Source organism: Chelonia mydas, chromosome 27 (genome assembly GCF_015237465.2).
Source record: "Chelonia mydas isolate rCheMyd1 chromosome 27, rCheMyd1.pri.v2, whole genome shotgun sequence".
Classification (NCBI taxonomy): domain Eukaryota; kingdom Metazoa; phylum Chordata; order Testudines; family Cheloniidae; genus Chelonia; species Chelonia mydas.
Window position 1 is genome coordinate 290756 of NC_057860.1, and position 21256 is coordinate 312011.

The window sequence follows — 21256 nt, forward strand, 5'->3', positions numbered from 1 at the left end:
TAGGTCACACTGCAGTCACTCACAGAGAAGGTGCAGCGAGGTAAATCTAGCCATGTATCAATCAGAGGCCAGGCTAACCTCCTTGTTCCAATAAGAACAATAACTTAGGTGCACCGTTTCTTATTGGAACCCTCCGTGAAGTCCTGCCTGAAATACTCCTTGATGTAAAGCCACCCCCTTTGTTGATTTTAGCTCCCTGAAGCCAACCCTGTAAGCCGTGTCGTCAGTCGCCCCTCCCTCCGTCAGAGCAAAGGCAGACAATTGTTCCTCGCCTTTTTTCTGTGCGGACGCCATACCAAGGCAAGCATGGAGGCCGCTCAGCTCACTTTGGCAATTAGGAGCACATTAAACACCACACGCATTATCCAGCAGTATATGCAGCACCAGAACCTGGCAAAGCGATACCAGGCGAGGAGGCGACGTCAGCGCGGTCACGTGAGTGATTAGTACATGGACACAGATTTCTCTGAAAGCATGGGCCCTGCCAATGTAGGCATCATGGTGCTAATGGGGCAGGTTCATGCTGTGGAATGCCGATTCTGGGCCCGGGAAACAAGCACAGACTGGTGGGACCGCATAGTGTTGCAGGTCTATGACGATTCCCAGTGGCTGCGAAACTTTCGCATGCATAAGGGCACTTTCATGGAACTTTGTGACTTGCTTTCCCCTGCCCTGAAGCGCATGAATACCAAGATGAGAGCAGCCCTCAAAGTTGAGAAGTGAGTGGCGATAGCCCTGTGGAAGCTTGCAACGCCAGACAGCTACCGGTCAGTTGGGAATCAATTTGGAGTGGGCAAATCTACTGTTGGGGCTGCTGTGATGCAAGTAGCCCACGCAATCAAAGATCTGCTGATATCAAGGGTAGTGACCCTGGGAAATGTGCAGGTCCTAGTGGATGGCTTTGCTGCAATGGGATTCCCTAACTGTGGTGGGGCCGTAGACGGAACCCATATCTCTATCTTGGCACCGGAGCACCAAGCCGGCGAGTACATAAACCGCAAGGGGTACTTTTCAATAGTGCTGCAAGCACTGGTGGATCACAAGGGACGTTTCACCAACATCAACGTGGGATAGCCGGGAAAGGTACATGACGCTCGCATCTTCAGGAACTCTGGTCTGTTTCAAAAGCTGCAAGAAGGAAGTTTATTCCCAGACCAGAAAATAACTGTTGGGGATGTTGAAATGCCTATATGTATCCTTGGGGACCCAGCCTACCCCTTAATGCCATGACTCATGAAGCCGTACACAGGCAGCCTGGACAGTAGTCAGGAGCTGTTCAACTACAGGCTGAGCAAGTGCAGAATGGTGGTAGAATGTGCATTTGGACGTTTAAAGGCGCGCTGGCGCAGTTTACTGACTCGCTTAGACCTCAGCGAAACCAATATTCCCACTGTTATTACTGCTTGCTGTGTGCTCCACAATATCTGTGAGAGTAAGGGGGAGACGTTTATGGCGGGGTGGGAGGTTGAGGCAAATCGCCTGGCTGCTGGTTACGCGCAGCCAGACACCAGGGCGGTTAGAAGAGCACAGGAGGGCGCGGTACGCATCAGAGAAGCTTTGAAAACCAGTTTCATGACTGGCCAGGCTACGGTGTGAAAGTTCTGTTTGTTTCTCCTTGATGAAACCCCCCGCCCCTTGGTTCACTCTACTTCTCTGTAAGCTAACCACCCTCTCCTCCTCCCTTCGATCATCGCTTGCAGAGGCAATAAAGTCATTGTTGCTTCATATTCATACATTCTTTATTCATTCATCACACAAATAGGGGGATGACTACCAAGGTAGCCCAGGAGGGGTGGTGGAGGAGGGAAGGAAAATGCCACACAGCACTTTAAAAGTTTACAATTTTAAAATTTATTGAATGCCAGCCTTCTTTTTTGGGGGCAATCCTCTGTGGTGGAGTGGCTGGTTGGCCGGTGGCCCCCCCACCGCGTTCTTGGGCGTCTGGGTGTGGAGGCTATGGAACTTGGGGAGGAGGGCGGTTGGTTACACAGGGGCTGTAGTGGCAGTCTGTGCTCCAGCTGCCTTTGCTGCAGCTCAACCATACACTGGAGCATACTGGTTTGGTCCTCCAGCAGCCTCAGCATCGAATCCTGCCTCCTCTCATCACGCTGCCGCCACATTCGAGCTTCAGCCCTCTCTTCAGCCCGCCACTTACTCTCTTCAGCCCGCCACCTCTCCTCCCGGTCATTTTGTGCTTTCCTGCACTCTGACATTATTTGCCTCCACGCATTCGTCTGTGCTCTGTCAGTGTGGGAGGACAGCATGAACTCGGAGAACATTTAATCTCGAGTGCGTTTTTTTTTCTTTCTAATCTTCACTAGCCTCTGGGAAGGAGAAGATCCTGTGATCATTGAAACACATGCAGCTGGTGGAGAAAAAAAAAGGGACAGCGGTATTTAAAAAGGCACATTTTATAAAACACTGGCTACACTCTTTCAGGGTAAACCTTGCTGTTAACATTACATACATAGCACATGTGCTTTTGTTACAAGGTCGCATTTTACCTTCCCCCACCGCGTGGCTACCCCCTCAACCCTCCCGCTCCCCGTGGCTAACAGCGGGGAACATTTCTGTTCAGCCACAGGCAAACAGCCCAGTAGGAACGGGCTCCTCTGAGTGTCCCCTGAAGAAAAGCACCCTATTTCAACCAGGTGACCATGAATGATATCTCACTCTCCTGAGGATAACACAGAGAGATAAAGAACGGATGTTGTTTGAACGCCAGCAAACATACACTGCAATGCTTTGTTGTACAATGATTCCCGAGTACGTGTTACTGGCCTGAAGTGGTAAAGTGTCCTACCATGAAGGACGCAATAAGTCTGCCCTCCCCAGAAACCTTTTGCAAAGGCTTTGGGAATATATCCAGGAGAGCCGTGAATGCCAGGGCAAAGTAATCCTTTCACATGCTTGCTTTTAAACCATGTATAGTATTTTAAAAGGTACACTCACCGGAGGTCCCTTCTCTGCCTGCTGGGTCCAGGAGGCAGCCTTGGGTGGGTTCGGGGGGTACTGGCTCCAGGTCCAGGGTGAGAAACAGTTCCTGGCTGTCGGGAAAACCGGTTTCTCCGCTTGCTTGCTGTGAGCTATCTACAACCTCATCATCATCATCATCTTCTTCGTCCCCAAAACCTGCTTCCGTATTGCCTCCATCTCCATTGAAGGAGTCAAACAACACGGCTGGGGTAGTGGTGGCTGAACCCCCTAAAATGGCATACAGTTCATCATAGAAGCAGCATGTTTGGGGCTCTGACCTGGAGCGGCCGTTCACCTCTCTGGTTTTCTGGTAGGCTTGCCTCAGCTCCTTCAGTTTCACGCGACACTGCTTCGGGTCCCTGTTATGGCCTCTGTCCTTCATGCCCTGGGAGATTTTGACAAAGGTTTTGGCATTTCGAAAACTGGAACGAAGTTGTGATAGCACGGATTCTTCTCCCCATACAGCGCTCAGATCCCGTACCTCCCGTTCGGTCCATGCTGGAGCTCTTTTGCGATTCTGGGACTCCATCAAGGTCACCTCTGCTGATGAGCTCTGCATGGTCACCTGCAGCTTGCCACGCTGGCCAAACAGGAAATGAGATTCAAAAGTTCGCGGTTCTTTTCCTGTCTACCTGGCCAGTGCCTCTGAGTTGAGAGTGCTGTCCAGAGCGGTCAAAATGGAGCACTCTGGGATAGCTCCCGGAGGCCAATACCGTCGAATTGTGTCCACAGTACCCCACATTCGAGCTGGCAAGGCCGATTTAAGCGCTAATCCACTTGTCAGGGGTGGAGTAAGGAAATCGATTTTAAGAGCCCTTTAAGTCGAAATAAAGGGCTTCATCGTGTGGACGGGTGCAGGTTTACATCGATTTAATGCTGCTAAATTCGACCTAAAGTCCTAGTGTAGACCAGGGCCTAGTCTTTATTCAAGCCTAATTTAATGGTGTCCAGTTTGCAAATTAATTCCAATTCAGCAGTCTCTCAATGGAGTCTGTTTCTGAAGTCTTTTTGTTGTAATATTGTGACTTTTAGGTCTGTAATCGAGTGACCAGAGAGATTGAAGTGTTCTCCGACTGGTTTTTGAACGTTATAATTCTTGACGTCTGATTTGTGTCCATTTATTCTTTTACGTAGAGACCATCCAGTTTGACCAATGTACATGGCAGAGGGGCATTGCTGGCACATGATGGCATATATCACATTAGTAGATGTGCAGGTGAATGAGCTTCTGATAGTGTGGCTGATGTGATTAGGCCCTATGATGGTGTCCCCTGAATAGATATGTGGACACAGTTGGCAACGGGCTTTGTTGCAAGGATAGGTTCCTGGGTTAGTGTTTTTGTTATGTGGTGTGTGGTTGCTGGTGAGTATTTGCTTCAGGTTGGGGGACTGTCTGTAAGCAAGGACTGGCCTATCTCCCAAGATCTGTGCGAGTGATGGGTCGTCCTTCAGGATAGGTTGTAGATCCTTGATGATGCGTTGGAGAGGTTTTAGTTGGGGGCTGAAGGTGATGGCTAGTGGTGTTCTGTTACTTTCTTTGTTGGGCCTGTCCTGTAGTAGCTGACTTCTGAGTACCCTTTTGGCTCTGTCAATCTGTTTCTTCACTTCAGCAGGTGTGTAGTGTAGTTGTAAGAATGCTTGATAGAGATCTTGTAGGTGTTTGTCTCTGTCTGAGGGGTTTGAGCAAATGCAGTTGTTTCGTAGAGCTTGGCTGTAGACGATGGATCGTGTGGTGTGGTCTGGATGAAAGCTGGAGGCATGTAGGTAAGTATAGTGGTCAGTAGGTTTCCGATATAGGGTGGTGTTTATGTGACCATCGCTTATTAGCACTGTAGTGTCCGGGAAGTGGATTTCTTGTGTGCACTGGTCCAGGCTGAGGTTGATGGTGGGGTGGAAATTGTTGAAATCCTGGTGGAATTCCTCAAGGGCTTCTTTTCCATGGGTCCAGATGATGAAGAGGTCATCAATGTAGCGCAAGTAGAGTAGGGGCGTTAGGGGACGAGAGCTGAGCAAGCGTTGTTCTAAGTCAGCCATAAAAATGTTGGCATCCTGTAGGGCCATGGTGGTACCCATAGCAGTGCCGCTGGTTTGAAGGTATACATTGTCCCCAAATGTAAAATAGTTATGGGTGAGGACAAAGTCACAAAGTTCAGTCACCAGGTTTGCCGTGACATTATCGGGGATGCTGTTCCTGATGGCAAGATAACTGGCTCTGTGGATGAGGGGAAAGCAGTGGACGTGTTATTCCTTGACTTTAACAAAGCTTTTGATACGGTCTCCCACAGTATTCTTGCCAGCAAGTTAAAGAAGTATGAGCTGGATGAATGGACTATAAGGTGGACAGAAAGGTGGCTAGATCGTCGGGCTCAATGGGTAGTGATCAATGGCTCCATGTCTAGTTGGCAGCCGGTATCAATCGGAGTGCCCAAGGGGTCAATCCTGGGGCCGGTTTTGTTCAATATCTTCATTAATGATCTGGAGGATGGTGTGGATCGCACCCTCAGCAAGTTTGCAGATGACACTAAACTGGTAGGAGTGGTAGATACGCTGGAGGGTAGGGATTGGATAGAGTCCTGCATTAGGATGGAAGAATCCCATGCACCGCTACAGACTAGGGACCGAGTGGCTAGGCAGCAGTTCTGCAGAAAAGGACCTAGGGGTTACAGTGGACGAGAAGCTGGATATGAGTCAACAGTGTACCCTTGTTGCCAAGAAGGCTAATGGCATTTGGGGCTGAATAAGTAGGGGCATTGCCAGCAGATCGAGGGACGTGATCATTCCCCTCTATTCGGCATTGGTGAGGCCTCATCTGGAGTAGTGTGTCCAGTTTTGGGCCCCACGCTACAAGACGGATGTGGAGAAATTGGAAAGAGTCCAGTGGAGGGCAACAAAAATGATTAGTTTCAGAGTAGCAGCCGTGTTAGTCTGTATTCGCAAAAGAAAAGGAGTACTTGTGGCACTTTAGAGACTAACAAATCGGGGGGGGGGAGAAAACCTTTTGTAGTGATAATCAAGGTGGGCCATTTCCAGAAGTTGACAAGAACATGTGAGGAACAGTGGGGGGGAGGGAGGGAAATAAACATGGCGAAATAGTTTTACTTTGTGTAATGACCCATCCACTCCCAGACTCTATTCAAGCCTAAGTTAATTGTATCCAGTTTGCAAATTAATTCCAATTCAGCAGTCTCTCCTTGGAGTCTGTTTTTTGTGGGGATATGGGTACAGTGAGATTCAGTGGAGTTGGGGTTCTCTGAGACTGTAGTGACATTCAATGGTCTTGGGGGTCTCTCTGGCATTTAGGGTCTCTGTGATTTGGGGGGTCTCTCTGGGGATAGGAGACTGGGGGCGCAGTGAGATTCAGTGGGTTTGGGGGTCTCTCTGGGGCTTGGGTTAAAATAGAGTGAGGTTTGGGGTCTCTCATCTCAGCAAGAGATGTTAAGAGTAACAAGAAGGGTTTCTTCAGGTATGTTAGCAACAAGAAGAAAGTCAAGGAAAGTGTGGGCCCCTTACTGAATGAGGGAGGCAACCTAGTGACAGAGGATGTGGAAAAAGCTAATGTACTCAATGCTTTTTTTGCCTCTGTCTTCATGAACAAGGTCACGGGGCAGCACAGCATGGGGAGAAGGTGACCAGCCCTCTGTGGAGAAAGAAGTGATTCGGGACTATTTAGAAAAGCTGGACGAGCACAAGTCCATGGGGCCGGATGCGCTGCATCCGAGAGTACTAAAGAAGTTGGCGGCTGTGATTGCAGAGCCATTGGCCATTATCTTGGAAAACTCATGGCGATTGGGGGAGGTCCCAGATGACTGGAAAAGGCTAATGTAGTGCCCATCTTTAAAAAAGGGAAGAAGGAGGATCCTGGGAACTACAGGCCAGTCAGCCTCACCTCAGTCCCTGGAAAAATCATGGAGCAGGTCCTCAAGGAATCAATTCTGAAGCACTTAGAGGAGAGGAAAGTGATCAGGAACAGTCAGCATGGATTCACCAAGGGCAAGTCATGCCTGACTAATCTAATTGCCTTCTATGACGAGATAACTGGCTCTGTGGATGAAGGGAAAGCAGTGGACATGTTGTTCCTTGACTTTAGCAAAGCTTTTGACACCGTCTCCCACAGTATTCTTGCCCTCAAGTTAAAGAAGTATGGGCTGGATGAATGGACTATAAGGTGGATAGAAAGCTGGCTAGATTGTCGGGCTCAACGGGTAGTGATCAATGGCTCCATGTCTAGTTGGCAGCTGGTATCAAGTGGAGTGCCCCAGGGGTCAGTCCTGGGGCCGGTTTTGTTCAATATCTTCATAAATGATCTGGAGGATGGTGTGGGTTGCACCCTCAGCAAGTTTGCAGATGACACTAAACTGGGAGGAGTGGTAGATACGCTGGAGGGTAGGGATAGGATACAGAGGGACCTAGACAAATTGGAGGATTGGGCCAAAAGAAATCTGATGAGATTCAACAAGGACAAGTGCAGAGTCCTGCACTTAGGACGGAAGAATCCAATGCACCTCTACAGACTAGGGACCGAATGCACCGCTACAGACTAGGGACTCGGCAGCAGTTCTGCAGAAAAGGACCTAGGGGTTACAGTGGACGAGAAGTTGAATATGAGTCAACAGTGTGCCTTTGTTGCCAAGAAAGCCAATGGCATTTTGGGATGTATAAGTAGGGGCATTGCCAGCAGATCGAGGGACGTGATCGTTCCCCTCTATTCGACATTGGTGAGGCCTCATCTGGAGTCCTGTGTCCAGTTTTGGGCCCCACACTACAAGAAGGATGTGGAAAAATTGGAAAGGAGTCCAGGGAAGGGCAACAAAAATGATTAGGGGACTGGAACACATGACTTATGAGGAGAGGCTGAGGGAACTGGGGATGTTTAGTCTTCAGAAGAGAAGAATGAGGGGGGATTTGATAGCTGCTTTCAACTACCTGAAAGGGGGTTCCAAAGAGGATGGCTCTAGACTGTTCTCAGTGGTAGCAGATGACAGAACAAGGAGTAATGGTCTCAAGTTACAGTGGGGGAGATTTAGGTTGGATATTAGGAAAAACTTTTTCACTACGAGGGTGGGGAAACACTGGAATGCGTTACCTAGGGAGGTGGTGGAATCTCCTTCCCTAGAAGTTTTTAAGGTCAGGCTTGACAAAGCCCTGTCTGGGATGATTTAGTCAGGGATTGGTCCTGCTTTGAGCAGGGGGTTGGACTAGATGACCTCCTGAGGTCCCTTCCAACCCTGATATTCTAGATTCTATGATTCTCTGGGGTTTAAGGTCTCTGTGATTTGGGGGTCTCTCTGGGGATAGGGGGCTGGAGGTGCTGTGGGAGTCAGTAGATTTGGGAGTGTCTCTGGGGCTGAGGGTACAGTGACAGTGGGGATGGGGAGGTCTGAGTTCCCGGAGCCCATGCCTGGGGAGCTGCCTCTGCCCCGCATCCCCACTGCTTCCTATACTGCCCACCCCCACCCCCCACCCTCCCTTCCCTTCCCACTGGCCTGGCTCTGTCAGAACCGCTCTGAGCCTGTCCCTACAAGGAATGCTGCAACCAGTGCTGGAGGATCCATGCCCCCTATGACTTCTCCTAGCCCCTCCCCAGCTTCTAGACTTCCCCAGACACACCACCCCAGAGTTTCTCCATCTGCTGCTCCCTCGGCCCCCGCTGATCGCAGCCCAGGCTCTGCTTGCTGACTGACACAGGCCCTCCCATGTGCATGATGGAGGGTGAATGCGTGGGTGGTGCTGGCCTGTGGGGGAGCAGAGTCTGGGGCACTGCATGAGGCAGCAGCTCGGATAGAAGCTCTGTGCCCCTCCCCACACTTCATGGTACCTTCCCTGCTTGGGGTGCGGGTGGAAAGTGACCGCCCCCGGCCCCCCAAACACACACAGAGAAGAGCTATAGGCCAGCATTGGGCTCACCTCTACTCCTCTTTGGGCCAGCCGAGACCTCCCACCATTCCCGGTGTCCCCTGATCTCAGGTGGACTGGGGCTGTCCCAGAGGAGGGAGGACTCAGCCCCCACCCACCCAAGCAGATGAGGCCCTGCTGACACCACCCCAGCAGAGCCATTGTGGGGTGGCAGTGGATCCCCTCCCCAAACACACACACACTGAGTGCTAACACTCCATGGAGATGCATAGGGCCATTCCCCCCTCTCAGAGCTACTGCTTCAGGCTGTCTGCAGACTCAGGCAGACATCCCCAGAGCAGTTCCACCTGGGGCTTCGATTCAGGTTTTCCTTTGAAATGAAAACTGATATTCTGACCCGCTCCTGGGACATCAGGCCCACGTCCCCTGCCTAGCGCACGTGGGCTTTAATCCACTTCCCACACTGCAGGTGTGACTGGTTGGTGGACTGGCTGGGGAAGGGAGGAAATGTCATGCACAGAAATAAATTCCCACCTGCACCCAATCCACCTCCACCACAAAAATGAACAGCACTTCACATCCCTCTCCAGAATGCTCTCCCCAGGCCCTGGGCCCAGTACTTCTACAGCCCCATCTTTGCCAAGGGGGTCTTAGCACCCCACAGCCTTCTAATGTCTTTTCCCTCCCCACCGGCTGCCAGGTGGGGCAGGCCATTATTGTACACAGAGTCTCAGTGATCTGCTCCTTGCTCTGTTGTGGAGCAGGGATTTAACCCCAGGCCGACACCTTAACCACTGGCTCCTCCTTCCTCTCTTGTCAGAGCAGAGGTCACTCCCGGGCCATGTGCCTGGGACACCTAGCAGGTGCCTTGAGCTGCTTCTCTTCTCCCGCCTCCTCACCCCACCCCCAGTGCCAGGTTCCTGCCCCCAGCCGGCTGTTCATGACCTATTTCAAATAGTACTTATGATGGTGGGAGAAATTGGAGACAGTTCACAACACCCATGGAGCCCACAACCCCCAACCCTTGGCACACCCACTTCTCCTGCAGGAGTTCGCAGGGGCATACACATGATGGATTTCATCTCTGCCACTAAAGTCTGCCGAGCACGTCTGTGGGAGCAGGGTCTGGAGAGGAGAAGACGGCAGGATCAAGGGAACATCCTCCCCACCTTGTGTGGTTTGTGCAGGGGCTGGGGAGAACTGCAGACCCTCCACTGGGGCTGCTTCAGGCTGACACTAAGCCCCAGAGGCGGGACAGGGCAGCAGAGCTGAGCAGCCAAGCGGGACAGGGGTATACGGCGCCTCTACAAGGGACGTAGCAGTGTGCACATGGGAATGCTGAGAGGCATTCTGCCTCCAGCACTCAGTGTTGCCAACTGTCACAATTTTTATCAAGACTCTCATAATATTTTATGTCTTAAAGTGCCAGCTCCTGGAGTCAGGTGATTAGGTGAGACTCTCTGCTTTCACGTTTTTAAAGAAGTATGTTTCTAGCCCTTGTGGTTGCACAGAAAAGCTGGACTTCACATGACCCGCATGTGACCTAAAGGCTCAGTAGCATAGAAGGGGTTTTTCCGTCACTGTTTTTCCATCCACCTCCCCCAGTGATGGTATCTAGGGAGCCGGAAGTATTCAGATGAAGTGAGCTGTAGCTTACGAAAGCTTATGCTCAAATAAATTGGTTAGTCTCTAAGGTGCCACAAGTACTCCTTTTCTTTTTGCGAATACAGACTAACATGGCTGCTACTCTGAAATCTTCCATAGCTGCGTCTCCACCGGGGTTCGGTCAGCGTAGCTACTGCACGCAGGGGTGTGGATTTTTCTCAACCCTGAGCACCCTAGTTACACTGACCTAACTTCGAATTGTGCACCAGGCCTGCATGCTCTCTGGGCTGCTTACCCTGCCCCCAGCCTTGAGTAGCTGCAGTTCCCTGTGCAGGAATTACAAGGAATTGGTGTGATCAGCTACTAAGCTTTTCTCCGTGTTACTCCACACAAGGGACAGATTCTTCTTCTGCTTCTAAGAAACTCTGTCGCTCAGTTTGAGTCATTATTTCTCTGGCTGTGCCCCGGATAGCTACTTCCCTCCCAAAGCAGGGGGTTATTCACCCTTGAAATCATGGCTGGCACTATTCTCACTGCCATAGCCTGGCTGTAGGATTGAAGGAGGTGGCCTTCAATGATCACTAACATGATCAGTGCCCATGTTTCTCTCCCTCCATGCTACTTGCTGCATCTCCAGCTCTCTGGATGGATTCTGGTGGTGGCACCAACAATAAACTAAAGAACCCTCATGCTTCATGGCTTCAGCTAGCCATCTGCAGGGGTCAGGAAGAGATTTTGCTCCCTCCCCCCAGCGGATGATACAAAGCTGGGAGGTAGTGCCAATTCAGAGAAGGACAGGGATATCATACAGGAGGATCTGGATGACCTTGTAAACTGGAGTAATAGTAATAGGATGAAATTTAATAGTGAGAAGTGTAAGGTCATGCATTTAGGGATTAATAACAAGAATTTTAGTTATAAGCTGGGGATGCATCAATTAGAAGTAACGGAGGAGGAGAAGGACCTTGGAGTATTGGTTGATCATAGGATGACTACGAGCCGCCAATGTGATATGGCTGTGAAAAAAGCTAATGAGGTCTTGGGATGCATCAGGAGAGGTATTTCCAGTAGGGATAAGGAGGTTTTAGTACCGTTATACAAGGCACTGGTGAGACCTCACCTGGAATACTGTGTGCAGTTCTGGTCTCCCATGTTTAAGAAGGATGAATTCAAACTGGAACAGGTACAGAGAAGGGCTACTAGGATGATCCGAGGAATGGAAAACTTGTCTTATGAAAGGAGACTCAAGGAGCTTGGCTTGTTTAGTCTAACTAAAAGAAGGCTGAGGGGAGATATGATGGCTCTCTATAAATATATCAGAGGGATAAATACCGGAAAGGAATTATTTAAGCTCAGTACCAATGTGGACACAAGAACAAATGAATATAAACTGGCCACCAGGAAGTTTCGACTTGAAATTAGACGAAGGTTGCTAACCATCAGAGGAGTGAAGTTTTGGAATAGCCTTCCGAGGGGAGTAGTGGGGGCAAAAGATTTATCTGGCTTTAAGATTAAACTCGATAAGTTTATGGAGTATGATGGGATAACATGATTTTGGTAATTAAATATTCATAGTAAATAGGCCTAATGGCCTGTGATGGGATGTTAGATGGGGTGGGATCTGAGTTACTCAGGAAAGAATTTTCTGTAGTATCTGGCTGGTGAATCTTGCCCATGTGCTCAGGGTTTAACTGATTGCCATATTTTGGGTCGGGAAGGAATTTTCCCCCAGGGCAGATTGGAAGAGGCCCTGGAGGTTTTTCGCCTTCCTCTGTAGCATGGGGCATGGGTCACTTGCTGGAGGATTCTCTGCTCCTTGAAGTCTTTAAACCACAATTTGAGGACTTCAATAGCTCAGACATAGGTGAGAGGTTTTTCACAGGAGTGGGTGGGTAAAATTCTGTGGCCTGCATTGTGCAGGAGGTCAGACTAGATGATCATAATGGTCCCTTCTGACCTTAGTATCTATGAATCTATGAATCTCCTAAAGCATCAGAGAGGGGCACGGCTGGAGATAGGACATTGGAGGAGGACGGCAGAGCCGGATTAACCTTTTATGGGCCCTGGCGCCCAGTCCGTGTCCCCACTCCCCCTGCTCTGCCCGTGCTCCACCCCAAGGCCCCGTCCCTGCTTGGACTTTTCCCCCTGAGGCCTCACTCACCGTTCTCATGGGGGGGAGAGGAGTGAGCAGGGGTCAAGGGAAGCAGGGGGCAGAGAGGCGCGAGCGTCGGGCAGGGCCTTGGGGGGAAGAGGCCAAGCAGGGGTGGAGCCATGGGGCAGAGTGGGCGAGGCGGGTCCACAGTCTGTGGGCCAGGTGTGGGCCTGGTGCCATTGGCGCCATTGCGAACCCAGTCCTGGGGGAGGGCCAGGGCCATTCTCTCAGGTGCTTGGCTGGTGGGTTTGGCTCACAAGCTGAGGGTCTAACCTAGTGCCGTATGTGAGGTGGGCAGGAATTTCCCCCCAGGTCAGGTTGGCAGTGAGCTTGGGGCATGGGCTGTTGCCTTCGCCTGCAGCATGGGGAGCAGGTCACTGGCCAGGATTATCTGGGTGTATCTCACGTCATCATTTCCCTGCCCTCGGGCACTGGTGCACCTCGGTGCCTGTGCACGTGGTAGTCCAGTCTCCTGAGGCCTGTGATGCTTTGGGGTCAGTGTGCGGGTGCTGGGCGGTGTCGGTGCCCTGTGCTATGCAGGGACTAGGTGATCTGGGGGTCCCGGCTGGCCTTTTTAACCCCTGTGACTCTAAAAGGCTGTGCCTGAAACACTGCAGTGGAACGGCTGCATCACGTCTGTGTAGACAGTCCCTACCGCGATGGGCAGGGCTCTCCCATCACTGTCGTTCAGCCACCTCCTGAGAGGCAATCGCCAGGTCGACAGAAGAACTGGGGGTGAGGTCAGCATAGCTGCATCCCTGGGCGGTGCGGATTTCACATGCCAGAGCCATAGCTATGCGTTTCCAGTGTAGACGAGCCCTAATTCAAAGTCCAGGGCTCTCCCCCTGTGTTAGGATGACACCTAGTGGCAGACATGTGAGCACCGCATTTGGGAATTGTATTGCGAGCACGCCAGGGGCCCTGGTTTAACAGTAAGTCATCGAATCAGGGAAGAGAAACACGGAATGCCTCGCTCAGCTCTTCTACACATAGCATTGCATGCAGGTGTCCAGTCGAAAGAGCTTGGCACTGGGGGATGGACTGTGCTCTCTTTTCTCACCTGGAACAACATCTGTGGCCACTTGTGCCCCATTGATTTCAATAGCTCTCCTCCAGCAAGGTCTGAGCTATTGGAAATCAGGATATCACAGTCTGGTCCTTGTACTGTGAATATCAAGCGCTCAAAGCAAAGCCATCAGGATAAACCTGTGAGCAACGAACCGCCTGAGGACGATCACAGAAAAATATCTGGCAAATCATCTCAAACCGTGAATAGATCTATTGGAATCCCATGCACAGAATCTTAGACTATCAGGGTTGGAAGAGACCTCAGGAAGTCATCTCGTTCAACCGCCTGCTCAAAGCAGGATCAATCCCCAATTTTTGCCCCAGATCCTTAAATGGCCCCTTCAAGGATTGAACTCACAACCCTAGGTTTAGCAAGCCAATGCTCAAACCACTGAGCTGTCCCTGAAAGCTGACCAGAAGGTTCTAAAGAAAGGGTCATTCTAAACTGCAGTGTGCTGGGGCAGCTCTCCCATGGGGTCTTTGTAGCATTTTCATTAGCAGTCTGGAAGAGGAAATAAACAGCAAGGTAACAAAATATGCAGGTGACTCATGGGAGCTATAGCTCAGATACCTCATTCTCCTCTACGGGGAAGTCTCCCTGGCTAGACTACATCACCCATGATGCACTACAGCCTTCCATTTGTTTGAATGGTTGCAGTGCCTCTTGGGAGTCACATAACTGTAGTGCATCAAGGGAGATAAAGTCTAGCCAGGGATCCTGGCTCAAGTAAGTGAATGGGGGCAAGAAGCATTCTGTTCTGTGCTAGTCTACATAGGTACTACAACTCCCATGAGGCACTGGGGCAGTTCAGAGGACGTGGATTAATGTCGATCATAGCCAAAATGAAATTTTTCAACATTTCGAGCCACTGGGGAAAGGCAGCCAATGGGGTTAGGGAAGGGAAGAACAGAACAATACCGAGCATCTCTGAAGCCATGTATGTGATTCCAACCACAGCTCTCCATGTGGGGTTCTGCCTGCTGGAAGTAAAGTGTGGAGAGCAGGAAGCACTGGGGGCTGCTGGAAGAGAATTTTTTCTACTTGTGTTTGGAGCAGCTGGGGTATTCTAGTGACCCACATTCAGAAGCTGCTCCAAGCACTGGCTGGAGCAATGGCTGTGATGGAGGCATCTGCTGTCAGTCTCACCAGCCTGGCGCATGCCCTGCCCCAGTGGCTCGAAATGTTGAAAAATTTCATTTTGGCTATGATCGACATTAATCCTTGTCCTCTGAACTGCCCCAGTGCCTCATGGGAGTTGTAGTACCTACGTAGACTAGCACAGAACAGAATGCTTCTTGCCCCCATTCACTTATGTGAGCCAGGATCCCTTCTCTCTGCCTTTCCAGATCCCTTCCATTTGCTTGAATGGTTGCAGTGCTTCTTGGGAGTCACATGACTGTAGTGCATCAAGGGAGATAAAGTCTAGCCAGGGATCTGCCTTTCCAGATCCCTTCACAAGTGTTTGGGACAGTTTGTATACCTCACTGTGTACCTTGGCCGGAATAGCTCCTGTGGCAAATTGCTCATGTGTGGCCCTCATATGTGGAAGCATGGGTGAGCTTAGCTCTGTCCCAGCTCTTCTGATCCCCCTCTGCTTCTTTCCTTTCCCATCCTTTCTGAATTCCAGTTTAGCCCCAGTGGGAGACTAGGGCATGTTAGTTCCACAGTGCAGCATGGCCAAATCGGCTGGCTACTGGCTGCCTTGCTGGCTGCAGTGTCCAGTGAATCAACACAGAGCAGCTAGTATATTTCACCCCCGGTGGATACAATACCCAGTATGAGCGATGGCTGAAACTTTTGGGACCATAAGTTGCCACCTGCACCCCTTGGCTCCAGAATCTCTGTCTCATCTGTGATTGATTGAATGCACTGACACTCGCTAGTAACCTTGGGGGAGATTAGCCCTACAGTGCACATGCCAATTGCACACAAGATACCCCTTCATAGTGGGCCCTTGTCCTGGGTTCTCTTGTTGCTGTGTAGAATGTACAGGTCTGTAGATGTGTCTCTACCCACCACATGGCCACTCAGCACATTGGATAAAGCTGGCTATTCAAGCTGGAAAGACAGATAAAAATAGAGAGGATCCCTGGAGATTTGCTAAGATTTTTCTCTTCTTATCTAACCCATTGGGGGTTGCAGAGTGCTTTCTGGGAGCCCAGCCAAGTCAAGATTCAGAGTCAGTTCTACTGGGTGAAAACTATTTGGAATCCAGATTTTGCACTGGAGTGATCTTTGTCCTAAAAGCTCTTCAGAGTAAGTGGAGCCAGAAATATTTGAGATAAACAGAATTCCGGGAGCCCAGGTTTCTGCTGATCTAATTATAACAAAGGGTATTTGTCAGGAATTTCAGTGGGGTTGGTAGCTCAGGGACAGGACTGGGGCAATGAGAAGCATTCGGAGATTTTGGATAGAGCTGGGTGGGAAATGGCTTTTCCGTCCTGCAAGAGCTTGTGAGCTTTTGGAAGCGTTTCTGTTCTGAGCTGGAACAAAAAGCAGAATCTCGACAAATTTTGCACACGGATCATCCCAAAAAGAATCCAGACGAGGTAAATGAAATGTGTTATTTCACTCATTTCGAATGTTCCCATTTTTTTACCCGTTTTCACCTTTTTTTAGTATCAATGAACTAAAATTGCAAGCAGACAATTCCCTTGTTTTGAACTGGGAAACCGAGGGTTTAACTCGAAATTCTCAACCCGGAACATTTTGACACTTCCAAACCTTTGTTTGTTTTAAAACAAAAAAAATTCGAAGTGGGAGATTCAGCCAAACCGGCCCTTTCTCACCAACACTTTTGCTTTTGTCAAATCAGCATTTTCCCAATGAAAAGAAGAAAATTCCCAGGCGTTTTGAGACTTGGGAAATGCTCGAGAAACACAGCTCATCAAACGTGGCAACTCCTTTGTCTCCATATGATCAGCGCATCCCCGGGGTGACACGGCTCTCCCCCTGCACCACCATTGCTGGGGACAAGTTCTCTGATGCAAGCCACACCAGGAATTGTGCAGCTTCCTTCCTTTGATTCTGCAGCTTCTGGCTTTTTGCTTATTACTTGTAAAATCTCACCTGAAGCAGATGTGACCACTTTGATTTGAACTGAAAAAGTCTGATCTTGTAGTTGCCGGGGGGCAACAGAGGGGGTCTTTGACTGAGCAGGTCAATACACAGAAAAAGAACATGGCAAACAGCATGGGCATTTCATGGCTGTTTTTGTTTTGCAGAGTTCCCAGCAGTTAGTGGGTTTCCACATTTTTTGCAACAAATTTTTATTGCCATTTTTATCCAAAAAATAAAAATAAAAACCAATTCATTCGTAGACATCAATATCCACTTCCATCATGTTGTCAATTAAAAACAAAAGTGAATAAAAATATCCTGAGAAAATTCACCAAGAACTTTTTATTTAAGATGACAATTTTTGGTGAAAATATGCATTTAAAAAATTGTCAGTTTTAGACTAACAAACTCCTGTTTCCAAAAGTTTCAACAATCCCCACAGTGGCAGCAGCCCAGTGGTTCTCAACCAGGGTTACGTGTACCCCTGGGGGAACACAGAGGTCTTCCAGAGGGTACATCAACTCATCTAAATTTTTGCCTAGTTTTACAACAGGCTACATGAAAAGCACTAGCGAAGTCAGTACAAACTAAAATTTCATACAGACAATGACTTGTTTATACTGCTCTACGTACTATCCACTGACATGTAAGTGCAATATTTATATTCCAATCAATTTTACAATTGCATGCGAAAAATGAGAAAGTCAGCAATATTTCAGTAATAGGGTGCTGTGACACTTTTCAGAGGGGTAGCCGTGTTAGTCTGTATCAGCAAAAACAACGAGGAGTCCTTGTGGCACCTTAGAGACTAACACATTTATTTGGGCATAAGCTTTTGTGGGCCTAAACCCACTTCATCAGGTGCATGGCGTGGAAAATACAGTAGCAGGTATATATACAGTACATGAAAAGATGGGAGTTGCCTTACCAAGTGGGGGGTCAGTCTAACGAGACAATTCAATTAACAGTAGAATACCAAGGGAGGAAAAATCACTTTTGTAGTGGTAATGAGGGTGGCCCATTTCAAACAGTTGACAAGAAGGTGTAAGTAACAGTATGGGGAAATTAGTTTTTGCAATGACCGATCCACTCCCAGTCTTTATTCAGGCCTAATTTGATGGTGTCCAGTGTGCAAATTAATTTAAAAAATGAATTAACTTTTGTATTTTTATGTCTCATTTTGTAAGCAAGTAGTTTTGAAGTGAGGTGAAACTTGGGGGTACACCATACAGATCAGACTCCTGAAAGGGGTACAGTAGTATGGAAAGGTGGAGAACCACTGGTGCAGCCCACTCACCCAGAACCACTCCCCGAGCCCTGCCTTGGGGAGACAAGGCCCCACGGCACACCCCCCAGGGCTCCTTGCCGCCCACCTGCCGTGCCCAGGCACAGAATTGGGGTATGTCTAGATTACAAGTGCTACAGCGGCACTGTGGCAGCTTCGCTACTATAGCGTAGCCACCTGCTACCAAGACAGAAGGGGTTTGGCCATCGCTGTAGTTAGTCCACCCCCTTAAGAGACAGTAGCAAGGTCAAGGGAGGAGTTCTTCCATTGACCCCAAGTGTCCACCTCAGGGCTTAGGCTGGCTTTAACTACGTCTCTCAGAATTGCACTAACCCAGCCCTGCCCAGCCTGTGCTGTAACCATCCCTGTCCCTGCCCGAGATGAGGCACCTATTGCTCCCTGGAAACATTTGAGCTCCAACGTGTGAAGCCGTTCGTTGCTGGTGCATTAGCCACTCCCAGCATTCGGGGTGTCTCCTGTTTATGAATCTGTCCCCGGTGCTTGCTGGAGCCCTGGGCTGAGTCTGTCTCCATCCCTGCTCTCTGCAGAAGCCGCTGTCCAGAGGCAGCACGTCATCCCTATGCAGTACCGTGGATTACAAAGCACCAGAGGTAGAGGCAGAGGAGGCTGCAGACGAGGCTGCCGAGGGCCAGGGGCCTGAGGAGTGCTTCACCGAGGGTAAGGGAGCCGCGCAGTGACCCTGCACCGGGGGAGCAGGTGGGTGGAAGGTTGCCCCGTCCTGGTACTGTCCCAGAGCACCAGCTGTCCCTGCAAAACACAGCACAACTGCCCCGAAACTAACAGAGAATGGGCCAAGGGTAGAGAACGGGCCCTGCAGTGATAGACTCCAGGAACTCAATCTAGTTAGATTAACAAAGGGACAGTTAAGGGGTGACTTGATTACTGTCTATAAGTACCTACCTGGGGAACAAATATTTAATCATGGGCTCTTCAGTGTAGTAGAGAAAGGTCTAACATATTTAGATCTCACCCCAAACTCACAGAGCCCTCATGGGATCTCAATGCCGTGCGATCCCAACACCCATGGGATCCCACCCACAAACTCACAGCCCCCATAGATCCCATCCTTCCTGGGATCCCACCCCAAACTCACACAGCCCCCATGTGATCCCATCCCCCCCTGGAATCCCACCCCAAACTCACACAGCCCCCATGGAATCCCAACAGCCCTGGATCCCAACACCCATGGGATCCCACCCACAAACTCACAGCCCCCATAGATCCCAACCCCCATGGGATCCCATCCCAAACTCACACAGCCCCTCCACGGGGATCCCATTCCCCCCTGGAATCCCACCCCAAACTCACACAGCCCCCATGGAATCCCAACCCCTCTGATTCCCAACACCCATGGGATCCCTTCCCAAATTCACACAGCACCCCCAGGGATCCCAACTCCCCTGGGATTCCCCCCCCCCAAGGAATCCCACTCCAAACTCATGCAGCGCCACACCAGATCCCACCCCAAAACTCACATGGCAACTCACAAGAATAATGCTTCTGTTCCCAGGCTATGACAGGCCCCTGGTCCAAAGGGTGCCAGCCCCCTCCATTGATAGTTTTCCCAGGGGTGGAGGGTGCAGCATGGCCAGTGCTTTCCAAGGCTGGTGGTGGGAGGCAGGGGCCCTGCAGCAGGTCAGGAATTGTACATGGACCAGGACAACAGAAAAGGTGAAGGAAAGGCCTGGAGGGGGAAAGGCAAAGGGGAAGTGGGGGGAGGCGCTGTTGTGGGGAGAGAGAAAGAAAGAGGGAAGGAAAAGGAGGGGCTGGTGTTAAGGAGTGGAAAGAGGAGGCATGAGAGGAAGTGGAGTGAGGAGAGAACAGGTGTTAGGGAGGGGTGGGGGGCACGTAGAGGCGGGGTCAGAGGGGCCGGTGTAGGGGAGGGGTCATGGGGGCTGGTGCAGGGGAGGGGTCAAGGGAGCAGCCAGGGGGGCCGCTATAAGGGAGCAGCAGGGGGCTGATGGGGTGTATGGTTTTGGGCCATGTGCCCCAGAGGAGGCGCTTCCCCAGGCGAGGGCAGGCGACAACGCCACGGCATCCCAACACAGGTGAGCAGCTTTACAACCTAGCCTGGTCCGTCCCAGAGGGCAGGCTCCTGGCAGATGAGTCGAATTTGCCTGTCTCCAGGCCGGACCGCCTCTGCCCATCCAGGCCCAGCTTGCTCTGGTCTGGCAGAGCAGCACCTGGCTGGCTTGCTACACCGGGAGATGACTCTGCCACCTGCAGCTCCCCAGAGGGGCCGCTGGCCTTGCGTCTGCCATGCCATGGCTCAAGAACTAACCGTGCTTCTCTGCATCCCCTCCCAGCCTGCGTGCGGCGCTTTCCTTTCCTCTACGTCGACATCACAACCGACAAGGGGAAGATCTGGTGGAATCTTCGGAAAACCTGTTTCAAGATCGTCGAGCACAACTGGTTTGAGACCTTTATCATCTTCATGATCCTCCTCAGCAGTGGAGCGCTGGTGAGTCACAGGTTTCGGTCCCTCACCGAAGCCCCCATGTACCCTGCACCGAGCCCCCTGGATTGTGGGACCCCGGAATGGCAGGCTGTATGCAGGCTTGTGGCAGTGCCAGATACTCCCTAAAAGGAGGTGAATTGGATATGAAGCGAAAGGATCAGCATTCTGCGCTTTGGGCACCTGGCCAGGTAGGGGAGGCAGTTTGGGGCTGTGGGCTAAGCACCACAACTGGGGATGTTTTGCTCTGATCAGTGGCAAAATAGTTAATGTTGAACAGTAAAATGCCATCAGTAGGTTTCAGGCTAGTAAACCTGACTTCAGTACCAGGCAAACTGGTTGAAACTATAGTGAAGGAAAAAATGATCAGACACATAGATGAAGAAGATCTGTTGGGGAAGAGTCAACATGTTTTTTTTAAAGGGAAGTCATGCCTCACCAATCTGCCAGAATTCTTTCAGGGGTTCAACAAGCATGTGGACAAGGGGGATCCAGTGGATATAGTGTACTTAGATTTTCAGAAAGCCTTTGACAAGGTCCCTCACCAAAGGCTCTTAAGCAAAGTAAGCTGTCATGTGATAAGAGGGAAGGTCCTCTCATGGATTGGTAACTGGTTAAAAGGTAGGGAACAAAGGATAGGAATAAACGGTTAGTTTTCAGAATGGAGAGAGATAAATAGTGGTGTCCCCCAGGGGTGTGTACTGGGCCCAGTCCTATACAATATATTCATAAACGATCTGGAAAAAGGGATAAACAGGGAGGTGGCAAAATTTGCAGATG

At 50.3% G+C, this 21256-nt stretch overlaps 1 protein-coding gene across 1 annotated transcript in view; it reads left to right on the forward strand.

Moving 5' to 3' along the window:
- The window catches only part of SCN4A (sodium voltage-gated channel alpha subunit 4), a 114754-nt gene that overhangs the window by 74597 nt on the left and 18901 nt on the right, over positions 1–21256 (forward strand). Inside the window, exons 16-17 of the mRNA XM_007069042.3 lie at positions 18549–18678; positions 20328–20482. Coding sequence (XP_007069104.2) covers positions 18549–18678; positions 20328–20482 — 285 coding nt within the window. The remainder of the gene's footprint in view (positions 1–18548; positions 18679–20327; positions 20483–21256) is intronic.